The 12,326-nt window shown below is 40.3% G+C and overlaps 1 protein-coding gene across 1 annotated transcript in view; it reads left to right on the top strand.

Annotated features, from left to right (window-relative positions):
• UNC5C (unc-5 netrin receptor C) overlaps positions 1-12,326 on the top strand; it is a 353,904-nt gene that overhangs the window by 282,746 nt on the left and 58,832 nt on the right. The window contains exons 6-8 of the mRNA XM_018554497.1: positions 3,854-4,034; positions 5,797-5,964; positions 8,210-8,374. Coding sequence (XP_018409999.1) covers positions 3,854-4,034; positions 5,797-5,964; positions 8,210-8,374 — 514 coding nt within the window. The remainder of the gene's footprint in view (positions 1-3,853; positions 4,035-5,796; positions 5,965-8,209; positions 8,375-12,326) is intronic.

The raw sequence follows: 12,326 nt of genomic DNA, 5'->3' as shown, positions 1-12,326 counted from the left end.
TTTTGGCCTAGAGTGTTCACTTCTCCTGCCTTCTCCAAACTAAATGAAATGAAAGTCACTTTTAAATCTTCACCTCCTGGTTATCTGGTGATCATGCCATGATCAGTGTAGTTGTTCGGGCACTTCCTGCTATAGGGTGACAGTGATTTATCCCTTTTTACTCAGTTTCTCTCCTGCATTTTCAACCTGTCACAATCATATCCAGTGGAGACTATACGTGGTTATTGCACGAATATGTTCCACCATTGCCACCATCGGGAGTCTGGTGCAGTGCAGAGAGATTCAACTGCCTCTGGAGCAAAAACATGTAGACAGAAAGTGACTGCTAAGAGGCTGGAAGAGATTTAGAGTACTGAGATGCAAAAAAAAAAATATGTGAAAATTGTATTTTCTTATAAAAAAAAAACAATGCCATAGCAAACCAACTGTCATCCATTTATGGTTTATAACTACTTTATGTTAGTAATGCTTGCTTCTAGCCACAAATGTTGTTGGATTGTGTAGCAAAAGCAACTAGAAAGAGAGATCTTAAATGTAAAATGAGTGACCCTGGTCCTAGAAACCCAAAATACACATTTATCTAGATTAGTGATGGGCCGAACACCCCCGTGTTCAGTTCGAATTCGAACTTTAGAACGTGTGAAAAGTTCGAATTCGAACTCGAACTCAATGCAAGTCTATGGGGGTAGAACATTGAAAATCAAATGTCCCCATTTTCAAGCCTTGAATGCAATGTATTGGCAATAAAAAGTTTATGGGGATCCGGGTACTGCCCTGAGGGACAGAAATCAATGATATTAAAAAAAAAAAAAAAACAACGTTTTTAAAGCAACAGTGATTTTTACAAGACTTACAGGGTAAGAGTAAAAATTAAAAATTCCTTTAAATATCGTGCCTGGGGGTCCCTTTAACCTGCCTGTGAAGTGGCGGATCTGTACGATGTATAGAACCTGGTGCAGCAAAACTGACATTTCTAAAACAACATTACTTTTTTTTTCTCTTAAAGTGTGCGGTTCCCCCTCCCAAACAATACCAGACCCTTTAGGTCTGGTAGAAATGTTAGGAAGGACCAATTAAAAAAAAACAAAAAACGGTGTAGGGTTCCCCCTAAAAGTCATACCAGGCCCTTAAAGGAGAACTATGAGATGAGTGATTTCCTCAAAAAAAGTGTGTTGCCCTTAAGGTCTGGTAGGAATTTTAAGGAGGAACCCCACCCCCTAAAACGAGGGGGGAAAATGTGGGGTCCCCCCTAAAATTCCATACCAGATCCTTGATCCGAGCATAGGCCTGGCAGGGCCGGAAAGGGGGGCGAGCGAGCGCCCCCCTCCCTCCCACACCAGGCCACATGCCCTCAGCACAGGGAGGGTGTCCCTGTGCTGATGGGAACAAGGGCCTCATCCCCACAACCCTGACCTGGGTACCCCTTTAATTAAGGGGGCACCCAGATGCCGCCCCCTCCCTTGTGAATGAGTAAGGGGTACTTGTACCCCTACCGATTCCCTAAAGGGTTAAATCAAATAGTTAGTAAAAAGTCCAGACTTTTCATAAACTCCTTTAATTGAAAAAAAAACAAAAGGCATGTTTATGACATGTCTTTTATTTAAAAAAAAAACAAAATGGATCCACCAACGTAATCCATGGTCAATCATGGCGTCCAGCGTTGTCCACGTCAACGACGGAATAAAAAATACATAGAAATAAAAAAAACATTTAAAACGCCGTAGGCAGTCCCGCCCTCTCCCCACCGCATAATGACATTTTGACAGTTGGCCAAAAAAACATAAACAATTTGGGCGGAGCTAGTGGTGACAGCTAGCTCCGCCCAATTGTGTAGTTTGCCATCATCTGATAGGCTAGACATGATTGGGCAGAGTCATTATGACTTTGCCCAATCATGGCTCCAAATGAGTACTCAGTCCTGATTGGGCAGTCTTGCACCTGACCTGTGGTCAGGTGCAAGTCTTTAACCAATTAGAGCTTCAAAGTGCTCTTTGTAGTATGGGGCGTTGCAAGGTCGAACAGACCGCGAACATCCCAAAAAGTTCGGCGAGCGCTCGAACAGCCAATGTTCGATTTGAACTTGTGTTCGAATCGAACCGGCTGGCCATCTCTAATCTAGATCTGATTTAACTATTTGGACTGTCAATACATATTGAGATGATGTTTTAGCAGGTTTTTGCTTATAATGAGAGCACAGTGACTATCATTTCAAATTATTCTTTTTTTAGCTTTTTCTATATAAAGGGGATTTTTTATTTATTTTTTCCTTTTTTCTTTGTATTTGTGTAGTTTACATTTCAAAAGGTAATGTGTTACTCATTGATCTTTCTCTCTTCAATCAGAATATGGGAAGGAGAGAGTATTACCATACATGTGCATTGTTGAGACAGTTGAGTTTTCTGCGGCAAGTGTCAGCTACCCAGTGATGCCATGCAATACGGCAATATGTCTGGCCTCTTATTGGCTTTCACAGCTGATTATTGTGTGTATTGTGTATATGATGGCATGTTTATGTTCCCATAATCCTGTAAGACTGTAAGCAGATGAGAGTAGAGCTTGTCAGAACAATGGTTTGTGTAGCTAATATCGTCAAAATTTAATAGGCAATACTTGCTGGACTGGGAGGCTACACAAATGTAATGTTTTCTGATATACATAATTTGATTTACAGGAAAGGAGGTCTACGCTTTAGCACATTATGAAAAAGGTTGTTCAATATCACCTGACATCAAAATTAGCAGACTTTAACAGATACATATTGATATCTATCAATGATTAGCATCTGAAACCATCATTATAAAAGACCCTTTCCTTGATACTCTAAAAACTGTGACCAAAAATGGAAAAGTGCTTTCTATAATATTTGTGGGCCTCTACTGTATATCTTTCAAAACTCATTCCTATGTTTCTGATTTGAGAAATCAGTACAATAGCTTTGAATATTGTTTGAATATTGAATAGCTTAAAAATATGTACCACTTCATTCAAGGTATTGAATTCTGAATTCTGTAAATATGGAGAGAAATAAAAGTAGAGCATGTGTTATAGTTCAAACCCCAACGTTTGCTTTTAAGCTATTTAATGGGATCATATAAAACTGTGTGTTAGAATTGTATTCCTGTTTCCCCACACTTCCTGCTCAGTCAAACAGGAGAGGTAGAGAAAAAAGAATGGCGGCACATACAGCATATAAAACCTAGCAGTAGTTCCAACTCTTCCCCACTCTACGCAAGGCCAAAAAAAGTTGCGTAGGCGAGTGTGCCTTTAAATTCTTTAGTGTACGCAACAGACAAGTCTGTAAAACTCTAAACATGAAAGAATGTTCTCATTAGACAAGTAAGCATCCTTCTTGTTCCTTCTTTTTATTACTCTTTGCACTTTGGATTAATAGCTTCATCTATTGCTAATACTAAAACATTCTATTTAGGTGGCAATTTACATAGATAGAACCTTTTCATAGAGCAGCTGAACTGTCACACAGCTCAGCAGATAATATATAAAATTAACCAATTTGCGGAAAGAAGAGATCTTTATTTATGACACGGGAGCTCTGCATCTATTTGTTCTGCTTTTATTTGTGCTGCTAGTATCAATCTACTTCAGGACACTGGCTTATGACAAGACTGAAGAAGCGGCTTATGGATTTCTGCTCACCAGGGCACTTTGGCCACCTTTCAGAGCCGAGAGCCATTCAGCTCAGCAATTACATGCACAGTAATCATTAAATTGTTTCCAAAATATAATATTCTTGCAAAGTGAAAAACCTGCAATACAACTTCTTCACCTACCAAGATAGAACTCAAAATAAACAGCTAACAAGCAATTATATATTTCAAATGCTTTCTTTTGATAGGTGGAGTGGCTGAAAAATGAGGATGTCATAGATCCTGTGGAAGATCGGAATTTTTACATTACAATTGATCATAACCTCATCATCAAACAAGCAAGGCTCTCAGACACTGCCAATTATACGTGTGTTGCCAAAAACATTGTGGCCAAAAGAAGAAGCACGACAGCTACAGTAATCGTATATGGTAAGCCATTGACTGATGTGCAGTAGAAGGATTACAGAAGTCTGGAAAAGAAATACCTTATTGACTATTAAATGATTCTATTGCGTTTATAGTAGTTGTTGCTGGTGGGTGGCAGTAAATATAATTTTCATTCTTCTATGGCCTTGACTAGACACACTAATGAGTATTTACTAACAAAGTGCAGAATAACTGTAAACCGCACAAATAAATCAGCAGTTGGTCTGATAACTCTAGTGCAGTGTTTCCCAACTCCATCTTTCAGTTTAAATACCCAAAGGCATTAATTTGATATCTACAATTACAACAGGACTGCATGATAATCAGTCTGTTTATGGAGCGGTAACAGATCATTTTCTCACTCCTCAGTTACTGGAAATGGCTGTCAGCCATGTTGAAAATGAACAGCTACTCACATGGTTGAAATAAATATATGATAATTGTTTTAGAATTGGAATACATTTATTGCTTTCTTTGTCAATTCTCTAGAGAGATTTCCTACTGCTTTGTGTCCTGGTCGCAGTGTGTCACACACAGACAGAAAGTTATAGGAAACCTCTCCAATGAAAACATTTTTTAGTAGAGTGAGATAGGGTTGTATTGGTATTGTTCTTATACTGATATCAAAGGGATACAGTGAAAAACCTGCAATAAAACTCTTTTACTTACTGATAAGGCTCAAAATAAAAAGCTAATAGGCAATCGCGTATTTCAAATGCTTTCTTTTTATAGGAGGTCTATTCACTAAGTTAAGCAAATGTTCACTTTGCAAAGTGAATGATCAGGGGGCTATTCAAAATGGAGAGCATATATATTCAGTGTTTACTTCACACTACAGTAAACCTGTATTTTACTTAAAATACAGACCTGAGCCTGTGGTGTCCTTCAAAGTGTTTTCTGCATAACATTACAATGAACAGAGGTTTACCTTGATTCGGAATGGCAAAACACTTGAAAAACATGGTGCCTTATAAATGTAACAGTGTTTGCTTGTTTGTTTAAAGTAGGATTATGGCTGTTGTAAGGCCATCCTGACGCTCTGTTCTGACACTGATAACTTGGCTTGCAATATCAAATATATGTGTCATACCACACACATTTAAACATACATTACTGCTATTAAGCCCAACTCCAGCCTCACTATTGAACTGTACATGTACTTTGTTATGCATTGCAATTCAGGCTTCTGTTTTTTTCCCCTCTGTGCTCCACACAGAAGACATGCACTTTGGCATTGCTGCTTGGTATATTCAAGGCTGGATGACATCCAGCTTCGTCCAGTCCCTTCCACAGTGGCATGTAAGCATCCCCTGTAGTCCAGAGAATCATTGCCATGACAGTGATGCACAAGTGGCCATTACATAGAACTGTCTGAATGCTAATGCAGCCCACCCTCTCCCCATTACATCTGTATCTAAGCAGCAGACAGACAGAGAGTCCACTGCTACCTATCATAAGGTGTTATTTGCAACACTGACGCTGTCACCATGCTCCACTGCCCTGCTTGATGCAGCAGCAATCATAGGACAGTTCTTAGCTCACCTATCACTAACCAATCCTAATGTCAGCCCCATCCACACAAGCACCCACAATCAAAAATGTAGATATCATTGGGATGCAACGATTTAATATTTTTGGAAGTTAATGAAGCACACAGAGTGCATAATTACAGTATTGCTTGCTTGGAGTTGGGTTTTATTATAAGATAACATTCATGTTTATTCATAACTGTGATAAAATACCTTGCTATTGTTTTAATTTTTAGTGAATGGAGGGTGGTCTACATGGACAGAGTGGTCTGCATGCAGCAACCGGTGTGGAAAAGGCTTCCAAAAACGGACGAGAATGTGTACAAATCCTGCACCACTGAATGGTGGATCTGTCTGTGATGGACAAAGTGTTCAGAAAATAAGCTGCACTACCCTGTGCCCAGGTATTATCACATGATGTAATAACAATAGAAACATAAAACATTGTAGTTATGATGAGACATGCAAGAAGTTTCACTGCATTTACCTTTAAGACTTTTCAGCCCTTCATGCATACCTTTAAAACATCTCAATTTAGTCTAAATGTCATAAAAGATTGGGGTGAAGTGTGTATGGATTTTGTCAACATCGTGTTGGATTAGCCTAAAAACTTCCAACAGTTAAAGGAGAACTATGGGGTTAGGGCTTTCCCCCATAGTTCTCCTTAGGGTAACGGGAGGACACAAACTAGCGTCCTCCCATCACCCAAAGCTCAGTATACCGCGAGCTGCAGCTTGCGGTATACTGAGATGCTGCAGTATACCACGAGCTACAGCTCGCGGTATACTGAGATGCCACAGCTGAAGCGCATCCCGACAATTATGTCTGGATCCGCCCAGCTGCGTGAGTGACAGCTGGCTCTGCCTATCTAGAGGCAGAGCCAGCTGTACCCGCCCCCTCCCCCTTCCACCGGAGCGGGGGGGGGGGAATCCAGCCCCTCCCCTGTCACGGCGGTGTGTGTTTGCTCACTTCCCGATCTACTGAGCCGACCTGTGACAGTCTCATTGTCACAGGTCGGCTAGAACTAGGAGGCTGAGTGAAAAGCACTCACCTCATAGTTCTCCTTTAAATGTCAGTTTATTTTTTTTCTGTCTGTATACTTTTGGGAATATTACTTTTCACTTCCTTTCCAATAGACACAAAAGGAAGTTAGAGGAAATCACCCAAAGTGAGAGGAATTCCAGTCTTTTCTTCCCAAAGCAGGTGCCCATATTGAAAGTTTTCACCTCACCTCTTCCTGTTCTTCGCATTGTTCCAAAATCAGGTGTCCGTATTGCAAGTTTTCCCATTACCTCTTCCTGTTCTGGGAACAATTCTAACATTCGGGATTTTCCCTCACTTGATTTCTTGATGACAATGGTTAATAGGACAAAGAGAGATTAATCTGTCCAATAGGGACACAGACAGCAACCAAAACTGAACAGAGGGTCTAACTCTTCCTCCCCAATCCAAAACTTGCCTAGAGATACACTTTAAATGTGGGACAAGTAATGTTTAAGGAGGCTGTGGGGAGCACGAATGTAAAAGCATTGATTTGAAAATGGGCTGTAATTGCAGTAATCTCTAGCAGTCTCGGGTGATGTGTCACTAGTCTACTATTGTGTCCTAATGCATAGCTCTAGTCTTTTCTAGACAACTCTTTCTTTGCAGTCTCTCGACATCTCCTGTAGCATGTCTGCCATCTCTGGCCACCTCTTATATCATGCCAGTAGGTTCTGTTCATTTCTGTTGCATGCCTGCAGACTCTGACAACACTCTGTAGCATTTACTGAATATTATGTGCAGCCCTTTGATGATGACAGGGGCCACACTTGAGGCCCCCTATAACCAATATGTTGTTTTTTTTTGAGCATGTAAATTTTTATTGGGTTACAACAAGAAATAAGGACATACAGACAACCTGAGTCACTCAGGGATACAGGGTGTTTACAGTGGTGAATACATTCCTTGGGCCGACAGGAGATCCGAAATGGTTTGGATGCCTTTGAGGGTCCATTTTTTGAATGTATCGGACTCACTTCCTGAGGGGAAGTGTGGAGTGGAGGTAATAGGCATCAGGGGAGCTACCATGCCTGGTAGATGGTAGATTTACCTGACTTCCCTCCAAGTGATAATAGTGTCTCTCAGTAGGATGTTCCTCTTAACATTCATTGGGAGATGAGGAAGGGGCGTGACTATCAGAGAGGAACATTAGGATGTCATCTGCAAAAAGAACTAGTTTTAGTTCGGTCGAACCCACCTGAATCCCCTGAAAACACTGAGAGGAGGTCAGAGAGCGGGACAGGGGTTCTGATGCCAGATTAAAAAGCAAGGGTGACAAAGGGCAGCCTTGGCGTGTGCCTTTATGTAAGGAGAATGGGGGGGGAGAGAGCGGTGGACGTGAAGATTCTGGCCATAGGGGATGTGTACATAGTAGAGATGAAGTGGAAAAAAGTGCCAGAAAAGCCCATGTGAGACATTACTAAGTTGAGCCATTGCCAGTTGACGTTGTCAAATGCCTTCTCCGCGTCCAGGGCCAAGATAGCCCGATGAGACGGAGAGGAACATGATAGCTTTGAGTATTCTAGGGCTGTTATCACTTTACGTATATTCAAGACCGCATAACCAATATGTTAACCACCACTGACCTATACATCTTTCTTTTCTCAGAGGATGGAGCATGGACTGCATGGAGCAAATGGTCTACATGTGGGACAGAGTGCACACATTGGCGTCGTAGGGACTGTACAAATCCCCCACCTAGAAATGGAGGCAAAGACTGTGATGGTCCCGTTTTACAGTCAAAAAACTGCACTGATGGATTATGTATGCTAAGTAAGGACAAGTCTGTGTAACTGATAAATACTAGCTGCATGCTTTGTTTGTTCTTTGCTAATACCATAGATCCTTATTAATCTCTGGATTTTTTCTTTTCGAAGCCTGAAATCCTTATGTGCGTTTGTATCTGTGCAATGTGTGTATAGTGTATTATGGTTTTATTCAGAATTCTGTGAAAATGAAGTTTGCTTCACAGTTAGGAAAAATGCTGTGGGTTTTTAGGTTTATAACTGACTGCAGGCATAAAATAATGAGATCAGTGTTTTAATGAGTATTTGTGTACTTATGATGCGTGAAGTCACATAACAATGAGACATCTCTACTGTGTGCTGTTAAATACATTTGTAAAAACAAGGGCACAATGGCCCATAATATAAAGAGGAAATGGTAAGTTATTTTTCAGCCATCAGCTATAACAGTTTAAACAAACCACTGTTCCTGCTATTGCCAGCCTAATGCCTGTCAGACTGCCGGGCTGAAATCACCAAGGGGCATCAGTCAAGATGCTGTGATGTGCTCCTGTGAATTAACCTTAGCTACATACCATAGGAGATTATGTGACCCATTCCAGCTGTCAGTTGAAGAACTATCACATGATCCATTCCATTTCTTATTTCATTACATCCTCCCAGCTGTTGAAATCAACATGTAGAGGTGGTATAAAAAGGAGTTATACGATATCAGTGGTGGATATTTATTTTGATACAACATGACAACTTTTGGGCATTGATATGAGTTCAGCATGCATTGGAGAGCCACTACAATATGTCTGATACATGGAAGGCATGTTGAGTGCAGTGCTGTCGAGTGCAAGCACTATGGGTCATAGATTGATAAAGGTCCCTCTGATGCATGCAAAATAGCAGTAGTAGAGAGTATAGCCCTCTGTAAGTGGATGGACCAGAGACAATTATAGGCTTTCCATTTGATCTAGATATCTCCTTTAAGCTATATTGTTTTACTTACTTTTTTCCAAAAGCCATCATTTTTTAATGTTATCTTTCCCTTCTTGTATGAAATATGACACATTCCACAATTCACTAACCTCAGTAGAACACATATAAGCTTCACTATTTATGGAAATAGGATATTATATTGTAGATGTATTTTCTAGATTTGCCTGTTTCTTCGAATGCATTTACATGACATGAGCTCAGGCGAGATTCCCATTACCATCATTCTTTTATAAAAGTCTGTAGCAGAATTCAGTAATGAAAAAACACAGTGGAATATTGACATTCTTAGCCCTAGGGTGTTTCCAGTTCCTTAGTGTCTGGGTTTAATGGTAATATTTTAATGGTTTCCTATATACAAGTCAAGAAATGTATAATCCTGCTCCACGATTCATCAGTGTTGAGAAGATTGATTTGTCATGCTTTATAACTCTGTCTGAAGCTAACAAGTTGCCCCGCTCTTTCTCTGTCTTTATTTTTTCCTCCTCTCTCCATTTCTGGATGCTGTCATTAGTTTTGTCACTTTTATATAATAAGTTGAGCATTTCATATTTACTCTTCTCCTAAAGGGGCTATCTGGTGATCATCAAAAATAGGTTAAAGAAAATCACACAAACTGCTGTGCTCACTTCAAAGAAAAGAGGACTATTTTATTCAGGCTTGTAGAATGATTGTTTTTTTTTTAATAAACAAGTGAACTTTGGGGTTACAGAGTACATTGACTTTCAATGCTTTTCCCTCGAGAAAAAATGAGTTATAGATGTACTAAGGCAGTTTCATTTGAAAGGCCAGCATTTTGGATGGGGGCTTTTAAATATTAAATATATACAAGTGAAACTCGAATAATTAGAATATCGTGCAAATAAAGCCTTATGGGGAGAGGCTTCTAATTTCATCCCTAGCATATGTAGGCAGTTGTTAACCGTAAGCCTACACAGGGCCTGGGATACAATCATCTCTGCAACCATGTTAGAGAATTTGGGCATCTGCACACAGTAATTAAGGGACCTGCAGAATATATTTAAAACTGGACTTCAGATATAAAAGACACAGATTAATGTAGTTCTGTATTGATGAATACATAATTAATGTATTTTTTTCATGCACGCAGTGGTTTGACCTGGTATTAGCCTCTTACAGTCCCCTGTACAGCAGACTGGGAGAGGGTGGAGCCAATCAGTTGCATTGCAATAGTAATGTGCTAACGAGGCACTGTAGAGATAGTGTAGATCACTGTGTCGCCCTGATGAAGTGACCCCTCTGCCAGCCCGGTGGCATTTTAACGTTTGTGACAATATTCTTCAATAAAGCAGCTACTACTTGTTGCGCTTTAACTAATTGAGTGCTGGTGACCTATCTCTACACTGCTGAGTATTTGCCATCCATAGCGGTCATTTCAAGCACCAAATCTATTACTATCGGTCAGAGAGCTGTAAGGTGTGCAGCTATCATCTATATCACTTTATGTGCTAACAAGGGACATGCTGAAAAGAGTAGAAAGCCGAGTCATAGAGAAAGTAGTTTATCTTCATGTCTGCTGATACTTAATTGCTCAATCACAGGCTGGGGCAGGGACAGAATTTGTGATACACAGTAAACTCCTTATTATCCAGCATTCAAGCAACCGGCACTCTCAACCAGCCGGCAAAAAAGAATCGAGGACATTTTTTTTGTCGGTTGCTTGATAGACATGTTAGCAACTAAAACAGGAATGTGCTGTGCGGCACAGCTGTGTAAACTTTAGGACTGGATGACCAGAAATGTAAATCCTCTGGTAGGTAAAACAGCTCCTATATATGTATTTCACCAGTGTATTTAGCTGTTTGTCTGAAGTATATTTCTTCCATATCACTTTTCAGCCCTTCTAAACCCAAACTTCACTAACAGACTTCATGGTGGCCATTTTATTCTCCTACTTTCCTGAACCCTTGTACTTTATTCCAACTTACCGTTGTCTGTTGTAATAAATATTACTATTCTTTCACAGCTTTGTACCATTGGGTCTTGTTTTTGGTCATATGATATTGTGTCGTAATATTTCCCTATATTGTATGTGCAGCCTAAGCAATGAGTTTTAAGAGCTGATGCTAAAAATGGCTACCCAGTTTGATATTAAGGGTTTGGAGAGGCTAATGAGTTTAATTTCCAATGTCTTCATGTTCATGTGTTTCTTGGAGACTCCAATGGTGACCTAGCAGTTTTTGCTCCCCACACTCAAGGGACTTCCCAATTATTTATTTTGTACATATTCTAGAGAAGCCTAAAGAATGTGACATATTTGGTTTATTAAAAGCTAAAATATTTTGTAGTCTGAAATCGTGTAGGTCAATATGAGATTCAATGATATACTGTCAGTTTGAGGTAGTGAGGTAGTGATGGCTTATTAGAGCTGGTAACACCAGATGACTTGTCATACATTGGCAGCATTTTAAATGCACAGAATACACACCCAAATTATCTTTTTTTTCAATTGCATTATTGCCTTAAAGTGCACGTGGGAAACGTCCCACATTGTGTACAGTATTTTGAGTGTGTTGCATGTTTGCTATTCAAGTCAGTTGAAATGAAAACGAAAAACACGCACCTTTAAAATGCATGTCAACATACACCAACGCAATGCATGCATTTGGCTGTGAATGTAGTTTCATGTGTATAATAATCATAGGCGTACGCACACTGTGTTCCGGGTGTGCCTGGGCACTTCCTAATCACCCAGCACCAAAACCGCAACAGCAGGTGCCGTGTTTTTAGTCACTGAGCTGGTGGAGAGATCATAAAGATCTCTCTGTGACTGGCTCAGCGATACAGAGCACAGCAGCACTTGCCTCTTACATTCCTCACAGCTGCAGTCCTCTGTGTCTGGGAAGCTGCAAGGGAGTGTGGCTGTGGCCTCCTAAGCTTCCCATCCAATCAGGAAGCCAGACGAGTGGTCACATGACCACATGCCAAACTCCCTGCTTCATTATTGCACCCTTGCTGGAAGAAGTTTTATATAT

This window comes from Nanorana parkeri, unplaced genomic scaffold, assembly GCF_000935625.1.
Source record: "Nanorana parkeri isolate BGI_ZX_2015 unplaced genomic scaffold, ASM93562v1 scaffold162, whole genome shotgun sequence".
Lineage (NCBI taxonomy): Eukaryota > Metazoa > Chordata > Amphibia > Anura > Dicroglossidae > Nanorana > Nanorana parkeri.
This window is presented reverse-complemented; position numbering and strand designations above follow the sequence as displayed.